This window comes from Leptidea sinapis, chromosome 21 (assembly GCF_905404315.1).
Source record: "Leptidea sinapis chromosome 21, ilLepSina1.1, whole genome shotgun sequence".
Classification (NCBI taxonomy): Eukaryota; Metazoa; Arthropoda; class Insecta; order Lepidoptera; family Pieridae; genus Leptidea; species Leptidea sinapis.
The window spans coordinates 3550235-3575842 of NC_066285.1; the positions used below are offsets into that span (position 1 = coordinate 3550235).

At 34.7% G+C, this 25608-nt stretch overlaps 2 protein-coding genes across 3 annotated transcripts in view; both read left to right on the forward strand.

Annotated features, from left to right (window-relative positions):
* Positions 1–18846, forward strand: part of LOC126970508 (LIM domain-containing protein A) — a 65307-nt gene extending 46461 nt beyond the window's left edge. The window contains exon 13 of the transcript XR_007730655.1: positions 18837–18846. The gene's annotated coding sequence lies outside the window, so the exon portion shown is untranslated. The remainder of the gene's footprint in view (positions 1–18836) is intronic.
* LOC126970519 (uncharacterized) lies at positions 703–24222 on the forward strand. Of its 2 annotated transcripts, none has more exons than XM_050816477.1 (4): positions 703–976; positions 1925–2787; positions 3788–4024; positions 21300–24222. In XM_050816477.1, exons 1-4 carry the CDS (start codon positions 958–960, stop codon positions 21606–21608), a joined length of 1428 nt encoding a protein of 475 aa, XP_050672434.1. In that variant the 5' UTR covers positions 703–957; the 3' UTR covers positions 21609–24222. The 2 variants fall into 2 exon arrangements, with proteins under 2 accessions (XP_050672434.1, XP_050672435.1); XM_050816478.1 differs by lacking the exon at positions 703–976 and adding an exon at positions 1248–1417.
* Positions 24223–25608: the final 1386 nt, after the last annotated feature.

Here is a 25608-nt window from a genome sequence, read left to right on the forward strand (position 1 = left end):
GAGAGGAGGCCTCTAACATAGGATGTTTCTTTGACAAACAGAGACCGCACTTTCAGACCTTGACATTTTTAATAGTTTCTATGTGGGTTTTGACTTGGTCTTCAAGAAATTTTCCTGAAACAAATGTAATACACCCACTGAAATACGTGAATATTATAAAAATAAAAACGTTAATATCAAATTTATGGCTTTTATTAGTGTTATACTTCTGTCATTTATATTGTAATAAAGTTTACTAGAATTAACCCCCTTAAAGTTTTTTCAGCGTTTAGTAACCAACTATATTCATTCATATTTCTTATAGAGAGATCATTCATTTTTAGAAATTAACTTTGATTCGATGGTGACATTACTTGTAGCAGTGATAATGCAGGTTTCGTGCGGTATCAGTGTGAGTTGCATTCACAGAACACTTTTACTTGGTTGAAGTGAAGTGAAGATTAGTGGAATACGCGAACTAACCTTTAACTGCACTGCACGAGTCAAACGACAAGCAGTGCAGTTGCAGATATTTAACAGAATTGCCATGCAGGTTTTCAGCGGGAGGTAAAAATGTGTACGAGGTCTTCCTCTCTGTATGTTGTGTGCTGGCGTGATTGACAATGAAAAGTAAGCAATGTCAGACGTCAGATCTGTCAGTCGTCAGATGTGTCAGTCGTCAATGTCAAAATGCTATTGCATTGTTACAATTTGTAAACGAAACAAATGATTTAAAGTTAAAACGAGTTGTACGAGTTACGAGTTTACGACTTACGAGAGAAAATTCAACTTGCTAAAAGGAATCTTCGAAATGTTACGTGTTCCATTTCTTTTAACGTGAATTAGGTACAAAAAAGAACGTGTCTGTTAAATCATTACAAAGTATCTTACTTCAAAAAAAAGTGTTTTCAGATTGCAGTTGATATTTATTATAATTGCGTTGTTGTAGTGTTGTTCTTTTGTGCATATTTCAATATTATGGACCTTTTCAAACAAGGTGTGTATAAATATTTTTTGTGATATAAAGGGATATTTGAATGGTTCCAAAAGTTAAAAAAATATTTGATACCTGTAAATGAAGTAACGAACTTCACCAAGGCCGTACTCTTCCGTAACAGGCACCATGCAATGTAATGTATGTGATTGTGATACTGCATATCGAAAACTGTAATTACCAATTTAGTCAGCAGTGGGTGGATCTCAGCTAATCATTATATTATTTGAGCATATCCAGTGTAATTTTAACTCTTCCTGTTATCACACATTTTTTATCAGTCAGATACAAATACAATTGCGTTGTGACGTTTGGTTCGAGGAAACAAATATTATTTGTACATTGTCATGTGTTATAAGTAGTACTCTAAGTAAGAGTTAATCTTAACATAATTTAGGAGTGATTGCTTCTGAAAGTTTTTTTTGTAACTGATGACAAAATAAGGTATGATATTCTAATAATCATAAAAATTTCAATAAACATTATATTCAAGTCCTTAAAATAATAAAATTTTAAAAGATACTGTTGGGATATTTTTGGGACTAATCCTTTTGAAATAATATAATTTATGATTATTTCTGTTTGTAAGAAACTATAATTTTACACACAACTGTGTCTGTATGCAGCTTTTAAATTTTATTTAATTCAATTAGTTATAGATTTATTTACATTTAATTAAATTTAAATGTCATTTTAATTAAAATACAATAAGTTATTCATAAAACATACAAATTATTTAATTTTTATTATATAGAAAGTAATTATTGTCTGGTAATGTAATTTGTTTATAAACATAAATTTTTTGGGGTTTTATTGTTAAATACTTGTAAATAAAACATTGAGAAACAACAATCTTCCATGAAACTGAGGGTAGGAAACTAAGTAAAAAAATTAACCAAGTAACTTCAATAATTATTAAAAAATTATAAAAAAATTATTTCTCTGTCTTAGGAATGAAAGCACCAGTAAGGCCTGCACCGGGGCTTCCAGGAAAAACGGTGAACCGTTATTCTCCTGTTACAAATTGGAATGATGATCCTTTCAGTGCAGATGTATTTGAACCATCACCAGTCTTCGCACAGAAAAAGAAACCTCCTCCTAGGCCGCCACCACCAAAAGTATTGAAACAACCAAATATTCCTTCAAAACCTATACACTTTATGAGGAAACCAACAGTTCTTACGTCCCTATTAAACCGCAAAAGTAAACCAGAAGTAAATCAAGTTATTGTTTCCAATTTAAATAGTGATGTGGATGCTCAGAAGCTTTTTCCTAAATGTGTAAACAGTAATATACAGACAGGAACTCTCATAGATCTCTCATCACCACCAAGCTCTCCAACATTCACTACTAGATCCAGTAGTGATGGAATAAGTGTGGACAGTTTTGGGTCTGATGCAACAACTTCAACAAATCACCGAAATGCACTAAGTGGTAGTAATGCATCACAAGCTGAGAGTGGCTTTGAAGATGACTTTGATTTTTTCTCAAGTTCAAGGAAGCAAATGAGTAAAGAGGATACATTTGATGATTTTACTTCACTAGATCCCTTTTCACCTGTAAATAAACCCCTAATTATGAAGAAGCCATTACTCAAAGATCCATTTGAATCATCAGCGAATTTAACTAATCAGTATTCATCTGTTCCATCACTGAATGGGCCCACCATAATAAGAGCGAAACCAGCAAGACCAAAGCCACCAGATAATGCGGCATTACTAAAGAGTACCTTTAGTAATAGTTATCAAGTGACAATGAGTGTAAATACAACAACGCCAATACATAAAGTAAACAACTACTATGGAGATATTGCTGTAAGTTGTTTCATCCTCAAACTATTTTGTATTCCAAATTTGAAATTCTATTTGAAAATCATCCATTTTAGAATGATTGTCTGCATATTGAACTTATAATGTTTATGGCAGTAGACAGGTATATAAAGTAACCCAATAGTACAAAGTTTACAATTATTTGATAGTCAAATTAAACTATATATCATCTGACAAATTGACTTTAATATTTGAAATGTAGTGGAGCCTTTTGTTTTAAAATTTCACTTGCACAGATTCTGCAGACCTGTCTACTAAGTAGCAGGAGGTAGGCAGAGATAATATATTGCTACTTCAATTCTTTCATACCCGCTCACTTATTCTTGGTACTCTTAGTAGTGGAATTGGGTATGTTTACTTTTTTTATTGCATTCTGTCATTTAGTTGATTCATGTTAATGGCTCACCGCAACATGAGTGTGTTTTATTCCACCCATAGTATTTTCTGTCATTTATTTATTTGATCAGACTTTAAAGAGTTCTCAAACATGGTGAAGCTAAAAAAAAATTTTACAGTTAAGTTAATTAGGCATTTTTTTCTTGTGTGATTGTCCTTGACCGCCACACAGCCAGAATTAGATGGAAAGGTTACGTGAAACTGATACTTTCTGTCTTTTTCGCGTCTCAGACCTTAGTAGGTACCCAATAATAAGTATAGTTATGTACAGGTATATAGTACCCAATAATATCATAGTCTGTGTAGACTTATTTTATATGTATTAAAAATTAATCGCAGCTGTAATCTGTATGATTAAAAAGGAATCTTTTTAATGGGCAGTGAAAATTGTTTTTTCTGTAAAAGTTGTTATGAAGTGAACCTTCTGTACTTCTCCTTATTCTGCTCTAGAATTGATTCTTTAAGTTGAAGCAGTCAATCTACTTGTATGTACTCATACTTACTTTTGTTTTAAATCCATATATTATTTATTTATAGCAAAGGAGTCACTGAAAATAAGCATATGTTAAATATATTATGCCTGTTTCAGGATTTAAATTCATGTAGTTGGGAGTGTGAAGAAAATGAACCTGATCGGGAGTCAACACCTCCAATGCCAACAATACCACCCCCACCTCCCCCACAGTTGGATGATGTAGATTTACCAGTTGAATGGCCTGATGATATTCAAAATTTTGTTGAGCCAGACTTTATAAAAAAAGAAGAACCCTATGCCATAGCACTGTTTGATTACTGCACAGATCACAATGAGGATTTGAGATTTTCGGTAAGTTTGGACATATTTTTTTGCATTTTTTACAGTGTGGGATGTTAACAAAAAAATTAAAAGTAAGAATTACTTACTTTAAATGTAGACTACATAAGCAACATTAGATATTATTATTATTATGTCCTATGGTATATTGTTATGGGGCAGTGCGGCCGATATTAATACTATCTTTGTGCTGCAGTAGAGGGCTATTCACGCGATTTATAACCTAGGTCCTAAAGAATCATTAAGAGAAAAATTTAAAGAAATAAACATTTTGACTGTTGCTTCTCAATACATTTTTGATAATGTTTTGTATGTTCATAAGCACATTGAGGAATTTTCTAGAAACTGTGACATTCATAATGTTAAGACGAGGAACAAACATAAACTTGTTATGCCTATACTACTCGGTTGGGTCGAGTTAGTAAGTCTTTTGTTGGGCGATGTATATGCTTCTACAATATGATCCCAGAAAATGTACAAAACAAATGTGTTACGAAATTTAAAAGAATTCTTAGAAAACGTTTGTGTGGGAAAGGTTATTATAGCATAAACGATTTTCTTAATGACACCACGGACTGGGATTAAAGCGAACACACTCAGGCTCTTTAATTATTAATGTTTATTGTACGATATTACATTGTAATCCATATTTTATATTAAAAAAAAAGCCCGCTGAGTTTCTTGCGCCCATTCTTCTCAGGTCTGAGGCAGTCTCTTTTGAATGGGTGGTAGATTTTGACGTTCAATAAGTGATTATAAATCCTATTTTGAATAAAAATATTTGAATTTGAATTCTATAGATAAACTCTATTTAACCAATTTTCCAAATGCTTTCACAAGAAGAATGGTATATAGTCATAAGATGAAAATTATTACTTTTCTTTAACAAATTAACCAGCCACTTAATTATAAAGTTTAAAATCTGTCAGTGGTTGGGTATAATGAATTGCTTAAAACCGCAGTTATTATTTAAAAAGAGATATGACTTCTGTTATTGGTCATGTTTCCTCTTCTACATTTCAGGATTAAATTTCAGAGCATATCCATACTAAAACTATCATCAAATTATTTTTACCAGTGAGAGGCTTCTTTCCACAGGATGTCGGTTAGGTGGGTGCGACGGCGGTGCCTTTTTCTGCCGACAGCCATTCATGTGCGAGCATTATTTGTATTTCGTTTTGAAGGGCGTCGTAACTAGTGAAATTACTGGGCTAATGCGAGTTATCATCTTGTGTTTCGAAAGTGATGGGAGTAGTTCCGATGTAGTCCAGAATTTTGGATTTTCCAAGAATCCTGAGCGGAACTGCATTGTAGGGGGCATGGCGTATCAGGTCTTTCTCGTTCCATTACTTTTTCTAATAAAAAAATATATCGTATAGTCCAATTGTAGTGCAGATAGATACTTCCAAAATAGGCATGAATTGCTAAAATTATTATGGATTTTTGAATTGTTTTATATCATATTAACACGGCACTCAGGTCCATAATGGCATTTGGCCAAGCAAGTCTATCTATAATTAAATGATATTCGGTTTCTTGTGTACAATTTCTTGTTGGTAACGCCCGAGTTCATGGACACTTATTGTTTGATTGCGGTACTTCAAGCTATCAATTGTTTAACTAACTATTTATATAATATTTATCTTTTTTTGATGTGAAAATGTGACTAGACAAGCAAGATGTTCACTTGGTGGTTAGTGTTTTACGTCCTGCCCATTACAAAGCAGTGCCGCTCAGGGCTCTTGGATAGCTTAAATTCTGAGCGCTATTGCAATTGCGCTCGTTACTTTGACTACGGTGCCCTTCAGACCGGAACACAATGATGCTCACATATTACAGATTCACGGCAGGAAAAGTCCCCGTTGTGCTACCCATTATCTAGCCGGCAACCTGTGCAAAGGAGTCTGCCACTCCAAACCCAAAAGCAGAACAAATTCTGACAGATGCCAGTATTACTTCCGCACTATAAACTCGACGTTATTCGAGTTAGTTTTAACTAGCTCTTACTTCAAAAGAGGTTCCTGTTTATAGCTCACCAACTATTTAGCAGGAAGACTTAATGATTTTTGCTTGTGACCTGCTTGAGGTCGATACGAAATGGATGCTTTAAAAAAAACTCCAAAGCTCCTGTTATTCTTCTGCTGTTGCAAGGGAGTTTTGACCTAAGGCAAAAAAAAATTAAATAAACAAATAAAATTTGAAATACAAAATTTTATGAACGATGCGGGATTCGAACCCACGACCTCCGGCGTTCCGTGCCGGTGCTCTAACCAACTGAGCTAATCGTTCGAGTACCGCCTCGTTATAAAATTCTGTTTGCTTTGTTCAACTCTCGGGTTGTGGCTTCATCTACAGGATCTATCTAGGTGATAACCTGCTCAACCCCAATATTTGCATATTAGGAAATTGACTTGAGATGTCGCTCTTGTAAATCTAAACAATATGTTTTTAAAGTGATAGCCCTCACTTCTAGGATTAATACACAAATAAAATTTGAAAAACAAAATTTTATGAACGATGCGGGATTCGAACCCACCACCTCCGAGGTTAAAAACATAACATATTGTAATAAAATAAATATATTTTTTAGGACTGGTAGGTAAATTATAATAAGCCGGCATCTACAGTAGCCCTTTATTTAAATGGCGTAACTAAGTAAAACTCCCGTACTATTAACTGATTTTTATTCTGTGGTATTGATGAGATAGTCGCGTCAGTACTTAACTCCACGTACAGAATCACTATCACATAGCAGCGGTGTTAATGAATGTATCGCGTTTGTTTGCTAGCGCGGTTCTGTTGAATGTTTTATATCCTGGAAGTCTGTTTCTTGGCTTTGTGGCTTCGTCATTCGATGTCATTGAATATTGCCTTGTAGGAACTAATAAAACGATTTATACTTATTATTGTTTGTGTGTTTTGTTATAATGTATTCTATACCTATACGTGACATAAAACTTTGTAACCTTTTTTAAGCTTAAACACATTTCGCGCACGGATATTATAAATAAAACTAGCTGACCCGGCAAACGTTGTTTTGCCATATAAAGTATAATTCACGCGATAGTTTTATAAGTAATAAAATATTGCCTATATTATAGCCTGTACATCATTTTGTTCTATTGTCAATAGTTTTTGCAGCGCACGCAAAAATAGGTTTTCGATTTTACACCTTGTGTTACAAAATAGCCCCCCGTCGCTTAGAAATCAAATTAAAATAATATTTTAAAATAAATAACTAATTAGAATCTTTATATTATCATTTTAACTTTCACAGGAGGTAAGAAATAAACTTAATTTTAGCTAACTATAGTTGGTAGATTAACTACAGCTGTTGCTAATCTGTGAGATTATTTTTATGTAGATCGATAAATCTTAAGTCGTCATATATTTCTTTAAGACCCCAAAAATTTTAAGTATTGTTTTTTTTCTTATTACTTCATATGGCACAGCGTTTGCTGGGTCAGCTAGTGTTTGATAAAAATGTACTGATGTGTGACATCGTTATGCACTTATAAATTAAATATTCATATGTTAATATAATTGTGTTACTTAAAACACACTATGCGTTGAATAGTTACAAAATGTGCTTCTCAATCGCGTGCACCATTGCTAATAATAAAACATATTTAGTAGAAAACTGCGCTTGCGAACTTATGATGACGTCACGCCTATTTCCATCTGGCAAGGTGACGCACTTTATTTTGTTTGTTCAGGTTTAATATTATGTACAAACACACACAGACAACGATTCGCAAAAATGAATGGGTATAGGTGAGTGTATGAGATGATTTACGTATTATTTCCGGGCGTCCGTAAATATAAAATAATAATAAAGATTTACACAAATAAAATTTGAAAACAAAATTTTATGAACGATGTGGGACTCGAACCCACGACCTCTCGCGTTCCGTGCGAGTGCTCTGCCAACTGAGCTAACCGTTCGAGTGACGTATCGTCTTAAAATCTTGTATGCTGTTTTCAACTCTCAGGTTGCGGCTTCATCTACAGGATCTACTTTACGGTTGATAACCTGCTCAACCTCAATATTTGCATTGTAAACAATTCCAATAATTGCAATTCTAGCGCTCGCACGGAACGCGAGAGGTCGTGGGTTCGAGTCCCGCATCGTTCATAAAATTTTGTTTTCAAATTTTATTTGAGTATTAATCCTAGAAGTGAGGGTTATCACTTTAAAAACACAACAAATTTTTAATAAAGATTTTGTTCAATCTATAATTTGAATTTTGATTTATAAGAATGAGAATTGAACATTACCTATTAGATGTTGCTTTCCTCCTCCGTACCTTTCTATTACTTTCTTTTGTAAGATAGCCATTTGTTTCTTGCATTTTTGGTTTAGTTTAGTTTTACTTATTTAGAGCATTGGTAATACCAGTGGGAGGCTTCTTGAACAGGATGCCGGCTAGATTATGGGTACCACGACGGCGCCTATTTCTGCCGTGAAGCAGTAATGTGTAAGCATTAATGTGTTCGGTCTGAAGCGCGCCGTAGCTAGTTATATGACTGGGAAAATGAGATTTAGCATCTTATGCCTCAGGGTGACAAGCGCAATTGTAGTGCCACTCAGAACTTTTAGGTTTCTCAAGTATCCTGAGTGGCACTGCATTGTAAGGGGCACGGCGTATCAATTACCATAACTGAACGTCCTGATCGTCTCGTCCCTTATAATCATAAAAAAAGACTCAAACCAAAATGCAATAAAAGAAGGAATATTTTAACCATTTTTCAATATACTCCATTTCAATAAAAAACCCCGTATGTTTATGGGAAAAAAAATCTTAATATAGGTAAGACCTCCGTATGTATTATATACCAGGGTGGGTCAACTCTCCTTGCTTCTTTGGTCTTTCAGCATTTCCCTTTTCTCTAGGCCCTGTTCATTTAATTGACATTATGGTTTCCCTAATTTTCTTTGATCTTATGTATTCCCACGTGGCCCATTGTTGTTTGAATATCAATGCTTTTTGTGGAGCATCTGTCTGTTTTGGTTCAACATAATTATCAATATATTATATCAATGTTATAATTCAAAATTTCAGCTGTATAACTGCGGTTTGTGAGCCCGCTTTTTCCAGAGGTGTTCGCACACTAAACAACACTGGAATTATTTTGTACCAATAGCTATAATTATGATGTGGGTTATTTGCGTTGGATGTTTATTGATAATAATTTGCCGGGCTTGATATCGACCGGAGCACAGGAACTCGATATCGTGAACTTCCGAGTACATAATATTATATTCTGTTGAGTTATGACTTTTTTAGCCTTTTAAATTGATTTCTGTCAAATCGGAACAAAAAATGCGTTCGAACCGCGATATATTATCCGCGTTCTCTGGCGTAATAGTGATAAGTAAATACAGTCTTCTATATATAAATATCGATCCTTAGAACATCTGCAAAATGCATTTATGACAAAAATTATTGTACGCGGGTGAAATGCACAACTAGTCAGGGAGAAAAGGATGTTATAAAGCCGCGAACCGTATTGAGTGGCCAGCGAAACATTTTTTTTGTGCTCAGACAAAGGGAAAGGGCTACCCTCCGGGATAACGACGGGAGCGAGGTGTTGAATGCTCATGCATACCAACGCAACCTAAGTCTGTTGGTTATGTGGGACACACGAAAACCTAATTGCCTACCCACTAAACACCAGCTGAGGTTGGCTTTGGGCATATGCCCTCTAAGCCTTCATCAAAGGCGACCTTCTCTTGGGGAGAGAGAGGCGCAAGCGGCGCTCCCTATGGATTATCCGCTGGGATATAACACAGAAGGTGCCATCTGATTGGGACTCGTGACATCAGAAGCATGATCACAAACTAGTAGGGAATCAAAATGCGTCTGATTATCCCCGGATGCCAAGAGGCGATCCAGGTCAACGGTAACGTACTGACATTGATAATTAACTAAGCGACAAAGTGCGAACGTCGGGTTGAAGCACCAACTTATATTTGATGCGATCCTTCTTGAAGTTAACAATGGTCTTTTGGGGAAGGACTGGCTTAATAGAAGCTGGCTTATGTCAAACGCACGCAGAAAACTGTAACATTTGGCTTTTTTGTGTCCTAAAATGTCAAATATTCCGATTTCAAATCTATTGTATCCTTTGTAGATCCATGCTACAGCACCTCCCAGACCAACTGCTGTGATGATGTTAATAATGGTCTTTTGGGGGTGGACGTTACTCTTGACCCGGTGTATTTACCTGGCTTGGAGGAACCATGACAATCCCACAAATAAATGTCAGACTTGGAACTTTTTTGTTTCCCCTTTTTAGGGTTCCATAGCCAAATGGCAAGAAAATTGGTTTGAACGAGATCTAGTACGATACGCCATATTTTAGGATATCATCCCCACGGTGTGCGGTCCTCCACAGAGCGGTTTTTAAGGAGCTTTCTTCCACGTACGTGGAATGAACTTTCTTGTGCGGTATTTTCGAGACGATACCACGAATCTTTTTTTGAAGGTACCCATGTACCTTTAAAAAAAGTGCACATACCTTCCTTAAAGGCTGGCAACGCTCCTGTGATTCCTCTGGTGTTGAAAGCGATTGTGGGCGGCGGTGATCACTTAATACCAGGTGGCAGGTAAAAAAATCTTTTAATACGCCATAAATAGTTACAACTACAAGAACTTTAATGTAAAGTTATGTTTCATGCTACATCATCGCTCCCAGACCTCTGAGTAGCTCGGATTTTTATGACAGCCATGTTACTTTCTTGTGCAAGTGTAGTCAAGATACAACACTTTAAGTGGCCTAATAACACGCTAGGCTTGGCCTTCAGTTAACTTTAGTTGCAACACTAACTTTATAATTATTTATTATGGTCGGCAGTATAATCGCGCGCTATGTTGAAACTATTACTAACTGCATCGTTTCATATTTAAATTATGTTGAATTACGTTCTTGTTACTTTATTTATTTAAAGGTTTGAGCGTGTCTGTACTAATATTAGCTAACGGCCGTTTTCAATAACCTATCTATCCTTAGTTGTAACTTACGGATACATTGCTGTCACACGTTATTCACACATTCCACCTTCGCACGACACGCAACAAGTTAGGATATCATCCGCACCATCTGGATGTGTGGCGGTCCTCCACAGTGCGGTTTTCAAGGAGCTTTCTTCCACATACTACAAAGCTTTGGAATGAGCTTCCTTGTGCGGTGTTTCCGGGACGATACGATATGGGTATATTCCTCTGGTGTTGCAAGATAATGTGGGCGGCGGTGATCACTTAACACCAGGTGTCCTCCTATTCCATTAAAAAAAACCGTTTAATGACAAGATCTTATCGATCCATAGTTATGTCCAATATAGTTATACGGCCGTTTTCAATAACCTATCTACTCTTACTTTAACTTACGGATACATTGTTGTCACCGTTTAATGACATCTTATCTATCCATAGTTATGTCTAACACTATCTGTCAATAGGTTACTGAAATGTAAGTAAGCGTAAAAAGATAGATTTGTCTACCTCTAGTAAGTTAAACTAAGGATAAATAGGTTATTGAAAACGGCCGTAAGTACGAGGTGTGTTAAAAAAATAACGAGAATTATTGTTTTATGAAAAAAATCTTTATTTATTCATCAATATCTATTTTGTCCTCTTCAAAGTAATCCCCCTCGGATATAATACACTTGTGCCAACGCTTTTTCCAATCCTCGAAACACTTTTGAAACTCGATCTTTGTAATGGCTTTTAGCTCTTTCAGCGATTCGCTTTTAATGTCACCTATGCTTGTAAAACGACGGCCTTTTAATGCAATAATAAATTCATATCCGTAAACCCATGTTTCGTCACCTGTTATAACACGTTTTAGTTGTTCTGCATCGTTATTAACATCATTTAGCGACTCCTGAGCAACTTCCATTCGCCGCTGTTTTTGTTCGAAATTTAACAATTTTGGAACGAATTTTGCTGCAAAAATTTCATGGCATGAGCCAACTGATATGCCAACATCATCAGCGACTTCTCTGATTTTGATTCGGCGATCGTTCATAACCCTTTTCTTTCACTTTTTTCACGTTTTCATCGGTTGTTGATGTGCTTGGGCGTCCGGGTCGTTCGTCATCTTCAACGTTTTCGCGGCCATCTTGGAAACGCTTATAGGTACCACTCGTAAATCCTTGCTTTACTAATAGCAGACTCACCATATGCCTTTGTTAAAATTTTACAAACTTTACTACACTTTATTTTATTTTTTACGCAAAATTGAATACAAATTCTTTGATCCATTTTTTTTCACAAACGAAAATCACCGAGCTCGAAAAACACGTCTAGCGTTAGCGGCTGCCACTCAAGCAATGAATATTGCTGAAAATTTTATCGTACTTCAGGGGCATGTGTACCAACATTTTTTTATACAGGCGGACTCTCCAAACCCGCGAAATTTAAAAATTCTCGTTACTTTTTGAACACACCTCGTATATATCTCATACCAAAGAGGTTTATGTAATCCAAAGTAGTCAGGACGTCAAAACGGTAATTTCATACTTTCCTAACCCCTGTTATATTTGAATTAAGATTGATGACTACTAGTATAAGTTACACCTCTCAGCTAGCCTTATAATAATATGCTGTGTTAAAAAAAACTACGTTTAAAAAACCGACTTCAAAAACTGAAAAGTATAAAATAACGAAAATAGTAATTTAATACACCTGTTATGCAAATCTTTACCTTTAATATTAATAAAATACTATTATTTATATATTACTAGCTGACCCAGCAAACGTTGTAATGCCATATAAAGTAATAAAAAAGTTTTTGGGGTGTAAAAAGTAGATGCAACCGATTCTCAGACCTACCAAATTTATCGTACTACAATTATTGTAAGTATTGATCCATTGCCATCTTGCAACCCTATAGCGGATTTGTTGATGTAACAGAATAATAAAAAAAATCGCGATACAAAAATAGGGGTTGATTGTAGAGGGTTGAAAATTTAGGGTTGTATGTATATTTTAATGCTGTAGGTATCATAAAAAAATAAAAACAAAAAATTACGTACAAAAACAAAAACAAATTGCGGGTGGACCCTTAACTTTAAGGGGGATGAAAAATAGATGTTGCCCGATTCTTTACCCTAGCCGATATGCATGCTAAGATTCACGAAAATCGGTCCAGCCATTTCGGAAAAGTTCTATTACGTACACCGTGACACGAGAATTTTATATATTAGATATGTGCTACCTATTGACAGGTTTTAAGTCGGTGTCGGACCAAATGGCATCTATTTCGCATCGAACTAAAGAAGAATTACGTAAATAGGATCATAAATCATAGCATAATCGGTGTACATACATAAAAAAACATACCGATCGAATCGAGAACCTCCTCCTTTTTAAAGTCGGTTAAAAAAGAAAATCAACACGATGTTATTGCACTATACCTTATTTAATATTACATTACAACAATATTTAACTATAAATAAAGCGTATTTAAGATTATAACTATTGATTTTTATTGCATATTTATTGTAGAATAAGTTATAATAATTACCTATAAATTATAATAATTAACAACAAAACAGTCATTTATGGTATCTATATACGTGTGTAAATGGCACTACGCGACGCATTAATAATTTTAATGTGTAATATTAAAATTCTAAAAATTCTCTTCATAGAAAAAAAAATTAACAAAAAAACAAACGACTTCAAAAACACTATTCCAAAACAATAGATATAATGTGCACTAAAAAGTATGAAAATAATTGCGTATTTTTCTACAATCTAATTAATTAATCTAATTCTAGTTATTAGTAATCGTAGTAATTCTAGTTATTAGTAATCTAATTATGTATTGTAATTTTTGGAATCGGTGTCCTTCCGCCGCGACCCGCTCTCGCCTCCTCACGACTCAAGCACATCTCACCTTTAACTATGTATGTAGTAACAAACCTATCCTGGATGCACCGACTCCAAAAATTACAATAATCGTAACTAGAATTAGATTTATTAATTAAATTGTATAAAAATACACAATAATTATTTTTATACTTATACAAATGATTTAAGTTTTCTTTAGTGTTAATTCCGCCAATATTTGTTTTTAAAATAATTCGACACGTGTTTCGCCTCTACACGAGGCATCCTCAGGACGTGTTGTCTCGCCAACTTCTGGCAAGAGACTTAAAAACAAATATTGGCGGAATTAACACTAAAGAAAACTTAAATCATTTGTATAATTATGGATTTCCGCAAAGTAACGCCTAATTCAATAAATTTTTATACTTTTTAGTGCACATTATATCTATTGTTTTGGAGTAGTGTTTTTGAAGTCGGTTGTTTTTTGTTAATTTTTTTTTATTTTATGATTTTTAGTGAATTTGAAGTACACTAACTAATATATTGTCTAAATATGTGTAGATATACTATAGCATAAAAAATATTCGGCCGAGTATCGTTAATTTGCTCCTAATGATTGAAGATTTCCGTTACTTTGTCGTGGATTCCGTAATAAGAACCTAGCCAAACCCTCACCAAACTATCTTTGAAGTGTATCCTTTCCAATAAAAAAAGAATCATCGAAATCGGTTGGCGCGATATTGAGTTATTCGTAAATTTATCATCCACTTTGCTATACATATGTACAGCAATTTTAAAGACTTTTATGGTTTTCTCATGGATGCCATTGTCAGATCTGGACCAAATTACAATGGAACCACACGGAAAGCACCAGCTTTCAAATAAAGAATTATCAAAATCGGTTCACCCAGTCGAAAGTTTGGGGTAACAAACATAAAAAAAAATACCGACGAATTGAGAACCTCCTCCTTTTTTGAAGTCGGTTAAAAAGAACACTAAAGTAGAGCATTTCGCTACGTTCTTTTCTTTACAACGCAATATTTGAAGGTAAAACTTTACAAGAAAATGATTTCACTTAATTGATTAATATTGAAAAATCTTATTCATGGCGTTTACGTAAATTGCTTTTAGACGATTTTGCGCATTTGCTATCCCTCTTACCTGGTTTTGAAAGGGATGCAATGCACATATAATATAGTTGATAGTTATTATGGCAAAGATTTCGGGCCAGGTATTTTTTATGGGTTGAAACTTGGATCAAATATGTGCTAGAACAGCTAATGTGTTGATGCGTTAAAATGCCTCGACTTAAAATAACCACCGTAAGAGCGCTTTCGCACTACGTCCTATCCTCATCCGATCCATACCCGTGAAAAACGGTCTGAAGTAGTCGTAGAACAATTTCTAACGGTTGACTAAAAGAAATCGGATGACGGAAGCCGGATCTAATGCGTAAACTACCATCGAAATAATTGTTCTACGACTACTTCGGACTGTGTTTTCACGGATACGGATCGGATTCGGATCGGACGTGTGCGAAAGTGCTTTAACTGTTAGGTTTCAAAAGGATTCCTTCTTTCGGTATGTACGCTGTTTCGCGGTACATAACAATTAATTTAAGAAAATTGCATTTAGCAAATGTTTCGTCGTTTGGCCAAAGAACGATTAATAAAAGGCATATATTTTCTCAAAATTGATTCCTTTAGAATTATTTTTGATGTCATTTCTAATATCCTAGATACTACTACCACTTCGGAAAGAAATGGCGCTCTGAGAGAGAAGAAGCGGCGCAAGAAACTCCCAGAAAAGAATAATAATCTGTCCATATGAAGGCCACACTTGAATAAAATTTTACAAGCCCTCATTACTAATAAGTACGGAGCAAAAAGATCCTACATTATGTATAACAATTATTTTTACTTTGCGACATTTCGATAATTTTGTATTCCCGCGCAATGTAGGGGAAAGGTTACTGAGATGAAAGCGTATTTGATTTACTCAAGAAATAGTCTTCCGCTCTGTTGATATTGTACGTTCCATATTTATATATTTGATAGAAAATTTGGTATCAAACCATTAATTAAAATTAATATGAGAAAAATATAGTTAGAAACAACAAAACACAAACTTTTTGCTTTACTCAAAAAATAAAGTTCGTTGAAGTATCCGTTTTAAATAGCGAAAATAATTTAAAAAAAAATAAGGCAGACAGGAAAGATTATTTTAAAGATATTTTTATGAGGCCTTATATCGTTAACATCTAATTTATAAGCTATTTCAAAATATTATTTTGTCGTCTATTGTTTAAGTTAGTCCTCTAACAGATTTTATAATAAGTAATATGTATATGCATATTCATGCCAGATATGAACGTCAGTGAACTTTGTTTTTAGTTTATTGAACTTCTTTTGTTATTTTTAATTTAACTAGCTGTTAGATTATCCGGCTAGATTATGGGCACCACAACGGCGTCAATTTCTGCTGAAGCAGTAATGTGTAAACATTACTGTGTTTCGGTCTGAAGGGCGTCGTAGCTAGTGAAATTACTAGGCAAAATGATACTTAACATCTTATATCTCAAGGTGATGAGCGCAGTGCTGCTCAGAATTTTTGGGGTTTTTCAAGAATCCTGAGCTGCACTGCATTGTAATGGGCAGTGCGTATCAATTACCATCACCTGAACGTCCTGCTCGTCTCGTCCCTTATTTTCATAAAAAAAAAACAAAATACGTGATGTCTTATCAAGTTGGTCTGAAGTGTTTAAAATTAGAAATATCATGTAACCCATAACCTTATTAAGTAGCTTGAAATGAAAATTTGCCATATTAATTTCTACTCAACGTTACTTAACAAGTTGTTACTTATTAATTCATACTCTTATAACCACGATATAGAATATAGTGAAGTCTCACTTATTGTCTACATCTTTATAAATGATATCTTTGAATATGTTCCGCTAAAACTTCCTCATGCAGCAAATACATCTTCCGTGGTAACAAATGGCGCTAAACGTAAATTATTAGTAATCTGTGGCTAAACTTGGCGATTTCAGTCTCGACTGCTCGGCACGCGATATAATGCAAATTTTTCGTTAGAATTCATATTGATATTCTGTCATTCATCACTTGAGTGCTCATCAAGAGCATCGATGACGCAACGGTTAAAACCATTGCTTCTAATACGCGAGGGGCCTATTCAATCTCTGGATGGATATAAAATGTTAACTAAAATGTTAGACACGTGATCCTGATCGAAAATTCGTAAGACAGTTGTTGAAATTATGTAAATAGAACTTTCGGTGAAAGGTTATAGGATTCAAATTAGATTATCGAACTTTAACTTCAGTTGATATATTAACATCAACATTGACTATAAACTTAATTTTTTTGAGAGATAAACTTATTAATATAGAATAATTGTAATAGTTCTGAAGTGTTAAATTTTTTATGTAAGTACTGTATTTTTGTGTACGATAGCGTATTAAATGAATATTTATTCCCTAAGCATTCCACCTTCGCACGACACGCAACAAGTTAGGATATCATCCTCACCATCTGGATGTGTGGCGGTCCTCCACAGTGCAGTTTTCAAGGAGCTTTCTTCCACGTACTACAAAGCTGTGGAATGAGCTTCCTTGTGCGGTGTTTCCGGGACGATGCGATATGGGTACCTTCAAAAAAAGCGCGTACACCTTCCTTTAAGGCCGGCAACGCTCCTGTGATTCCTCTGGTGTTGGAAGAGATTGTGGGCGGCGGTGATCACTTAACAACAGGTGACCCGTACGCTCGTTTGTCCTCCTATTCCATAAAAAAAAAACATTCCAAATAAACAAAAATGCACCACGTTTATGTTCAAGTTTTCGCTTCTGCCGACACTCCCGTAGTGCAACCCGTAATTTTTTTTTTTTCGAATTTCGAACGTACTTAATATAAACGTTTGTTCGACGGTCTTACAATAAAGAAAAACATTTATCTATTTACTCAGATAGAATCAGAAACAACACATATTTATAAAATTATGATTTAGTAAGTATTTATATGGGCTAGTACAATAAGTCATGCCTTACAGGTGTAAACATCATTTACTCGTGTGATAAAAATAACAATGTTGAACTATTGTGTGATGTAATTAAGGATTTGCTTAAGTTACGGGGGTGACATAGTCATCTTTGACTAAACCTCAAAAAAAAGGAATTAAAATTATTTTTAAAATTAAATAAAAAAACATTTTGTAAATAAGTTAAGAAATAAAGAGATGATGATGGCAATATCTTAAAATCACATTTCTATAAAGAAAGAGATAATTAAAAAGTATAAATATAACATTCATATACCTGTGAAGAAATTCAAGGGTTGTTTTTATAGTGTAGTTCGTCTACCTTGGATAAATAATCCAGTTGGGAGGGTCTTTCGGGAGAGAGGTCACTCGTCAAAGCCAACTCCGATGGGCAGCGTTCGGGAAGCTCCGTAAAATCTCTTGTACAAAATACCACAGTGTCTGAAGACGAAGGTTTTTAACCTGAGAGTGTTGCCATTGATGACAAACGGAACGCAGACGTGGTCGCTAACTGTGGGCCTTATGAGGAAGCTCATTGTCGCTCGGAGGGCAATGGAGAGGGCTATGCTCGGAGTTTCCCTGCGAGATCGAATTAGAAATGAGGAGATCCTGGGGATGGTTGCGAAACTGAAGTCGCAGTGGGCAGTGCACAGCTCGACAGACAGATGGCCGTTGGGACAGTAAAGTCTTTGAATGGCGACCACGTACCGGAAGACGTAGTGTTGGTAGGCCCCCCCATTAAATGGACCGACGCGACGATCTGGTCAATATCTCCAGAGTAGGTTCGATGAGGGCAGGCAAAAAGGAACCCAGGGCGTTTTCCTGCGAAATAGGTGCACTATTTCCCGCAAATATCTATTAGGTATTGAGTCATCATCCTTGTATTTAAAAATTTATTGTGATATTCGTCGTACCAGTTGTATAGTTAGTTGTATTGGCAAAATACGTATATATAAAGTTATGATAATATTCTTAGATAATTTATACGACTAGATGGAGCCTCTTGCTGTTAGACATCCGATGAAAACAGGCCAGGCTTATTACTTTAGTGTGCGTAACAAGCTACGTCTTACACTAGCGATTTGTATGTCACTTTGCATTGCTCAAAATAGAGATTGATGGCCGTTCCCAATCTGAAGCTGTCCAAATATACCCGATAAGTCATTCTTATCGCCTTATATTAGGACGCGTGAATTGCAATTCCATACAAACTTCTATCGCTGGTAAGCTATACGTCATCCCATTGACAATAGGTATGCGTGTACGGATAAGGTGAATTACCGTCGATAAGTTTATTGGAGCAGAAAAGTCAACGATAGTTACGATTTTTTATCTCAGGTAGGCCACAACCGGAGATAGATAGAATATTGGGAACGGCCATAAATGATCTAAGATACTATTATTCTAGATTTATAATTTTTAGTATTGATGTTCATAAAAAAACATTCGTCATTGACGTAACTTGATTTATCTCAATTACCGGCGAACAGCAATCGTTGCAATTGTTCATCTTTATTTCAGCACAAGGCTAACATAATTACGGCTAATTATTATTCTGCCCACGGCTAAAATTGTATTCAATTTGCAACTGACCAGTTTAGTTTAAAAATATCTCGCACTGATCATTTCGACCGCTCTGTATACATTCTAATTAAACAATTAACAATGTGGTAAACATCATGCTTACGAGACGAAACTACAAGTCTCGGATATAGATAGTTCTATTGTGTTGGTGTGGATTGTTCATCTATAGTTTTGAGGAAGAGTGCAAAAAAAGAATACTCGGAGAGTTTCTAGCGCCCCTTCTTCTCTCTCAGAGCGCCATTAGTTTCCGAAGAGGTAGTAGTATCTAGTATATTAGAAATGACATCAAAAAGAATTCTAAAGGAATCAATTTTCAGAGAACCAATGCCTTTTATTTACGTGTTTCTTAAACTGCATGAAAAGTAGGCACCTGAATTACAACTCATTTATGAATAGTTTAATAATAACAATATCTAAGAAATGGTTGTCCTACATAATGTGATACATTTTCTACTAAACGTACAAAGACTGACTATACTGGACAGTGGATGAGTTGGCAGACTCCGACCAATAATAATATGTACTTATTAAGGCGACACTAAATGCCAGCGACCTTGAATGATATGAGTTCACGGCTGCCGGCTCGCCATCTATGTAACAAAGCCAATATTTTCCAAATTCTTGGGTGGTAAACAGTTTATATGCTTACAATCCTCGTTATTCACTACTAATCTAAATATAGGAACCTACACAAAAAAGTACAAGCTATAAGAATAACTTTTCTGAGAGAAGTACCAAAAAAATGCGTCACGCCATGCCAAAAAACTTGTTTAACTTCAAAGAAAAGTGGTAGTTCAAAAAGGTTCGGCAGTGTTAACTATAACCAACAGCAAGCATTAGCAACCTACAAATAAGACTTAAGGATATGTGTAACAGGATTAAGTAGTGTTCATAGCTCGAATACTTTCACCACAAAACTTGTCTAAAAACACCATGTTTGCGTGTTTTCTGCTTACTCTTCGCCTTAAGGCACACTGCATTCGTCAGGCTTAGGTCCATATTCCACAAGATACAATACGTAATCATAATACGTACACAAAAAGGACTTTTTATGAAATAATTTATCTTTATCCCTTTAACCGAGCAATCCTTGTATATATATATAATCTGAATCTCGGAAACGGCTCCAACGATTTTAATGAAATTTAGTATACAGGTAGTTTCAGGGGTGATAAATCGATCTAGCTAGGTTTCAATTTTAAAAAATGTAGTTTTATTCGTGTTAGAATACAGAGGTAAATTTCGCCACTATTCAAGACTGTACTAGATCAGATGGGACATTGGGTGATTCGGAAAGCAGAAGACCCCGGTTCGAATCCAGATGTCCTATTAGTTTTTTTTTTGTTAAAGTTTTGTATATTCTTAAAAATCCGAGTAAGGCTCGGTCGTCCAGATATTATTATTTAAACACGACTCATATATTGGATGCAGCACATTACAAACTAATTTGTTATGTATATTACAGCCATTGTAAAATACTCTATTTGATTGAAAAGAGTGGCCGTTGAGTTTCTTGTATGTTTTTCTGACGAGCTCAACTTTTTACAAACATAATATGGTAAATTCAATAATTTAAAAGAAGTATTTGTAATGACCATACAAAAGCGCTTAGTTTAAGCGTAATTGAATAAGGTTTATTTGACTTTGAAATTGTTATCCATTAGTATGTCGTATTTTTTTTAGACAGAGAGACCTCTTGTAATGCGGGCTTAAGATTTAAGATGGAATGTAAAAAAAGTGTAATAGTTTGTGTACAGTAAATACACTGTGATATCTCTAACTAAATATTACTTATAATTTACTTTCAGGCTGGTACGAAAATCATCCTACTGAAACGAGTGAACGAGGAATGGCTACACGGCAAACTAAACAGCGGCTTGGAAGGATACTTCCCGGCTAACTTTGTAGACATCAAAGTGCCTCTACCGAACGACAGTATCACCGTCACAGGCAATGCCGTCGCCTTGTACGACTTCGATCCAGTACAGGACGGTGACTTGCGGTTCATAACCGGTGACAACATCCGTGTCCTCTCGAAGATCAACGACGAGTGGTATTACGGCGAGTGCAATGGCCTTAAAGGTCAGTTTCCACTCAATTACGTGCAAATTTGTTAGTGATCCGGGTATTATGTCTGCAAGTCTGATTGAGTCAGAAGCGGTACTTTATTCATTGTGAAGGTTTCGATTCCTTATGGAGTCGAGTGCTCAAAGCATTCTAATCCATGTCTGAGTTTTATATTCGAGAATGGTAGCGATGGCGTCAGTCTATCGTTGGGTCAAACCATAGATATAGAGAACAAGCTGTATAAAAATTGAAATTAATGTCACTCATAAAAGTTTGTAGTCTATCACCCAATCGGAAATAAAAATGTACTTTCGAGGTAACTGATACAATGACAGTGCTGCTTAGAATTTTGTTTTGCGAGAATTCTGAGCGGCACTGCATTTTATTGGGCAGGGCGCATCAGTCACTATTGCGTGTAGGTGTCGCTAACCTTGTCATTTCTTGTATAGAATAATAAATTTGCAGTGTATCTTCAATATATCTTTCTTCTATATCTATGAATACTTTAAATCTACTGAAAAGAGGCATTATTTCGATTTGTATCTTTCTAGAGAGCTCAGTCTATTATTATATCTATGGTTCAATGCTGTGCAGCTATCTCAAAATAAAAGAATTCAATTAAAATTAAAAGTTGATAGATAATATTACCTATACGGCCAATTGTAAAGTTCTAGCAAAACTGTAGATTAAATAATTAATATGTGTGATTATGAAATGAACCGAGCAATTGTCCTCAATAGCTTATCGCCTATGTCGTAACGCGACACTAGTAAATGTACACACTTAGTCGCTGTTTTAAATTCTGTATAAGGAACTTTTTTTCTAATGGTAGCACTTCACATAGCTATTTGTGTTCGCTATTGGGTGTTTGTTGTATTTGGCAAAATATATGACATTCAGGCAAACATGCAAATAAAGGCAAGTACAACCATCCACACACGGCAGTCAAATAACAAACACGCAAACATTTGGAAGCAGAACGCAAGGTTCACGGCGCGTGCGCTTCTAAATATGGCCATTGTGTGGACGGTTTATTTGCCTATTTGACCCCATGTGCCTCGAAAAACCGACAAGCGCACGGTAACGCGTATTTGGTATTGGCCTTATTTGTCAAATAGGCAAATAAGGCCAACACTTTGTCAAATAAACTGTCAATTATGGCAATTATTTGCCAAATATAAAAAATACACAAATACAAATAGCCATGTGAAGTGCCACCTTTATATTCACATCTGCCATAATAACATAGGTATTTCATTTTATACAATCGTTGGAAGCACAAGAGCTTACTAATTATTAAATACGACGGAATGTTTAGGTATATTTTTATATTGTAGTGTATATTTCCAACAAATACGCATATCACTTGAAACAGCTATTATTTCAAATGGATTTTCTTCACACCTATTTCTTCAGCAAAAAAGAGATTTAATTGTGATTGTTGTATTTTTATTTGGAAGGCGAGGACGCTGGAATAATTAAAGGCACGCGAGACATTCCATCCTTAGGGTTGCGACTTTCTAGAGGTGGCGCTAACTCTCAAGTAGTTTTGTAATGTGTTGCAGACTCAGTAAATATTGTTATTCGGTCATGTTAAATCTCATTTGCCTAATAATTTCACTAGCCTTCAGACGGCGCCCTTCAGACCGAATCACAATAATCCACACACATTATTGCTTATTTGCTGTTTTGGTACCCATAACCTAGCCGGCATCCTGTGCAAAGGAGCCTCCCACTAGTTTAGTCTTCAATAAGTACAGCAGAACACGTCTACATAGTTAACCTATTTTTCGCGTTTCTTTTCTGATTATTTATGTAACATAAAGTAAAGTAGATTGCATCCTTTATTTTTTCCGCTATTTTAATAGCTGTCTCAGTGTGGTATACATGCCGTTTGAAATCAACAATGCATATTGTATTATATTAGTATAGGAACGGTTGTATAAAATATATTTTTACTTAATGATCTGATTATTGTAGATTAAGTATTTTAATAATATTGACCATCACAGCATGGGTATATATAGTTATTTAATTGTATAAAGTGTAACATATTTTTGTATCAATTTTATAATAAGTACAGTTATTTGGGGCTTACAACAGTGTTAACCTGGTAAGTTTCCCGGCGTTACGAGGCCGACTATGTCTCCGCCATATTAAAAAAGTTTTTAATATATGTCTGTTACTATAAAAAAAAGATGTATTAAACGAAAACGATGTAACTATTTATATTAATTGTATTCAATTCCAAGTAGTATCAAACACGCGTTTTGGCCAAAGGGCAAAACTTCAGTGATTCAAAATCTAAAAATTTTCTTTCTCAAAATAAACACTTTTCACAACTCACAGAAATCTACAAATGTAGGTAACAAAATGACTGTATTAAATAATATAAATAATCTGACATATTATCATTCTAAATAAAATCCACTGTGTATCCTTCATTTATATTTTGTTAGCTAATTTTTTATATACAATTTTTATATAAATAACTAAAAGAAAAGAGTAATTTTATTTTCATTATAATTGTGGCTTTGCAATATTTTGATATTAAGTTGTGTATAATTATAATTTTGATCATTCTTAATGTGTCATGTGGATGTTTCGGGACCATATTGATAAGTGCCTTTAACATGGTGTATTATAATAAATTAATTTATATAATGCACTTTTTATTTCTAATGACCCTGATTACATTACCCTGATAACAAAGGTGGCTCTCGCTAAATCATAATGGTAAAAAAGCTTGTGTGTACTTATGTATGCTTGCAAGAAGTTATACTTCTTCGGCCTAACGAAGCAGAAATCATTAAAATGCATTAAATTAAATCATTCCTCGTGCTATTCTACGTTTTTAGAAAGAACAATTTTGTAAAAATCTTGCAAAGATGGCTTTGACAGTTAATTATTAAATAATGAATACGGCTTATGGGCTTGAACCATTCGCCTATCCTAAAAATGGACGAAAGAACCAAAAAAAAAAATAACAAACGCGCAGACGTCAGAAAATTTTAGGAACCAATTTCACCTTGTTACTTGTGTTACAGCGATGCGCGCGCATCTTAAAATTTCAGTCTCAAATTTTTTTTATAACGTTCGTATAACTTCAAAAAGTAATTAGATGGGTCAAGGTCAACTTATGCTTTGACACATTCCATTACTTCTATTCCTGAATATTATAAATTAATTTTGTTATGCAGTCACAATATTAATTATTGAGGCGCAAGTTATTGTAATACTCTATGGGAAACTAAAAAGTTCTTTGATAAACTTATAACAAAAACTCAACCGATGCACTTCATCAAAAGTAGCCAAACTTTGATAGATTTGGTCTGTTCTAACTTGTAGCTGAAAGGTTTCTTCAGATTTGGTGGTTTCCCTCCGCGGTCACTTTTTAATATTTTGTTTATTAAATGTCAGGCGAGTAAAGCCGGTTTCTCGTATTATTATGTATAGACCAATGAGAAACTTTTGAAGTCTTTCTCTGAAGCCCACCATTAGTCAGGCTCTTTTACCAAGAAAAGTCTGCAGATTTTAAAACGAAATACACATAAATAATAATTTACGTAATCCCAACCATCTTTAAAAACATTATCATTAATTTTATCTAAAAGTTTAAGTCTACGAAGTTCTCAAACATAAAAAAAATATTACGACTCTTAAGTCTTCAAATAGAGGTCTAACCTACGTCTTACGGTTTTTCTTGTAATCGAGTATATTGAAAAATGATTTAGATATTCTTCTTCTATTTTAGTTTGGATTGAGCTGATGGTCTTGTTCAATTCAATTCAATTTTTGTGATATGGCGTGTGGCTGCAACAGTCGGGCGCAAATTATTTCGCCAATGTCGAGTGGAATTGAAGAGACACGTTATGGAAATTTAGTATGAATTTAATAATAATAATAAATTTAATTTAGAAGTGGCAGGTTTTTTTTTTAGTATAGTGTTATTTTATAATATGGTTAGTTTCTAGCCTGGAACAACACAATATTATACAAAATACACTCTACATTACATATTTACAGCTTAATATTATTATATTTGACATA

Coding starts and splice junctions, on each gene's coding strand:
- LOC126970519 (XM_050816477.1), top strand. Junction 2,788..3,787: donor ACTACTATGGAGATATTGCT/GTAAGTTGTTTC, acceptor TGCCTGTTTCAG/GATTTAAATTCATGTAGTTG. Junction 4,025..21,299: donor ATGAGGATTTGAGATTTTCG/GTAAGTTTGGAC, acceptor ATTTACTTTCAG/GCTGGTACGAAAATCATCCT.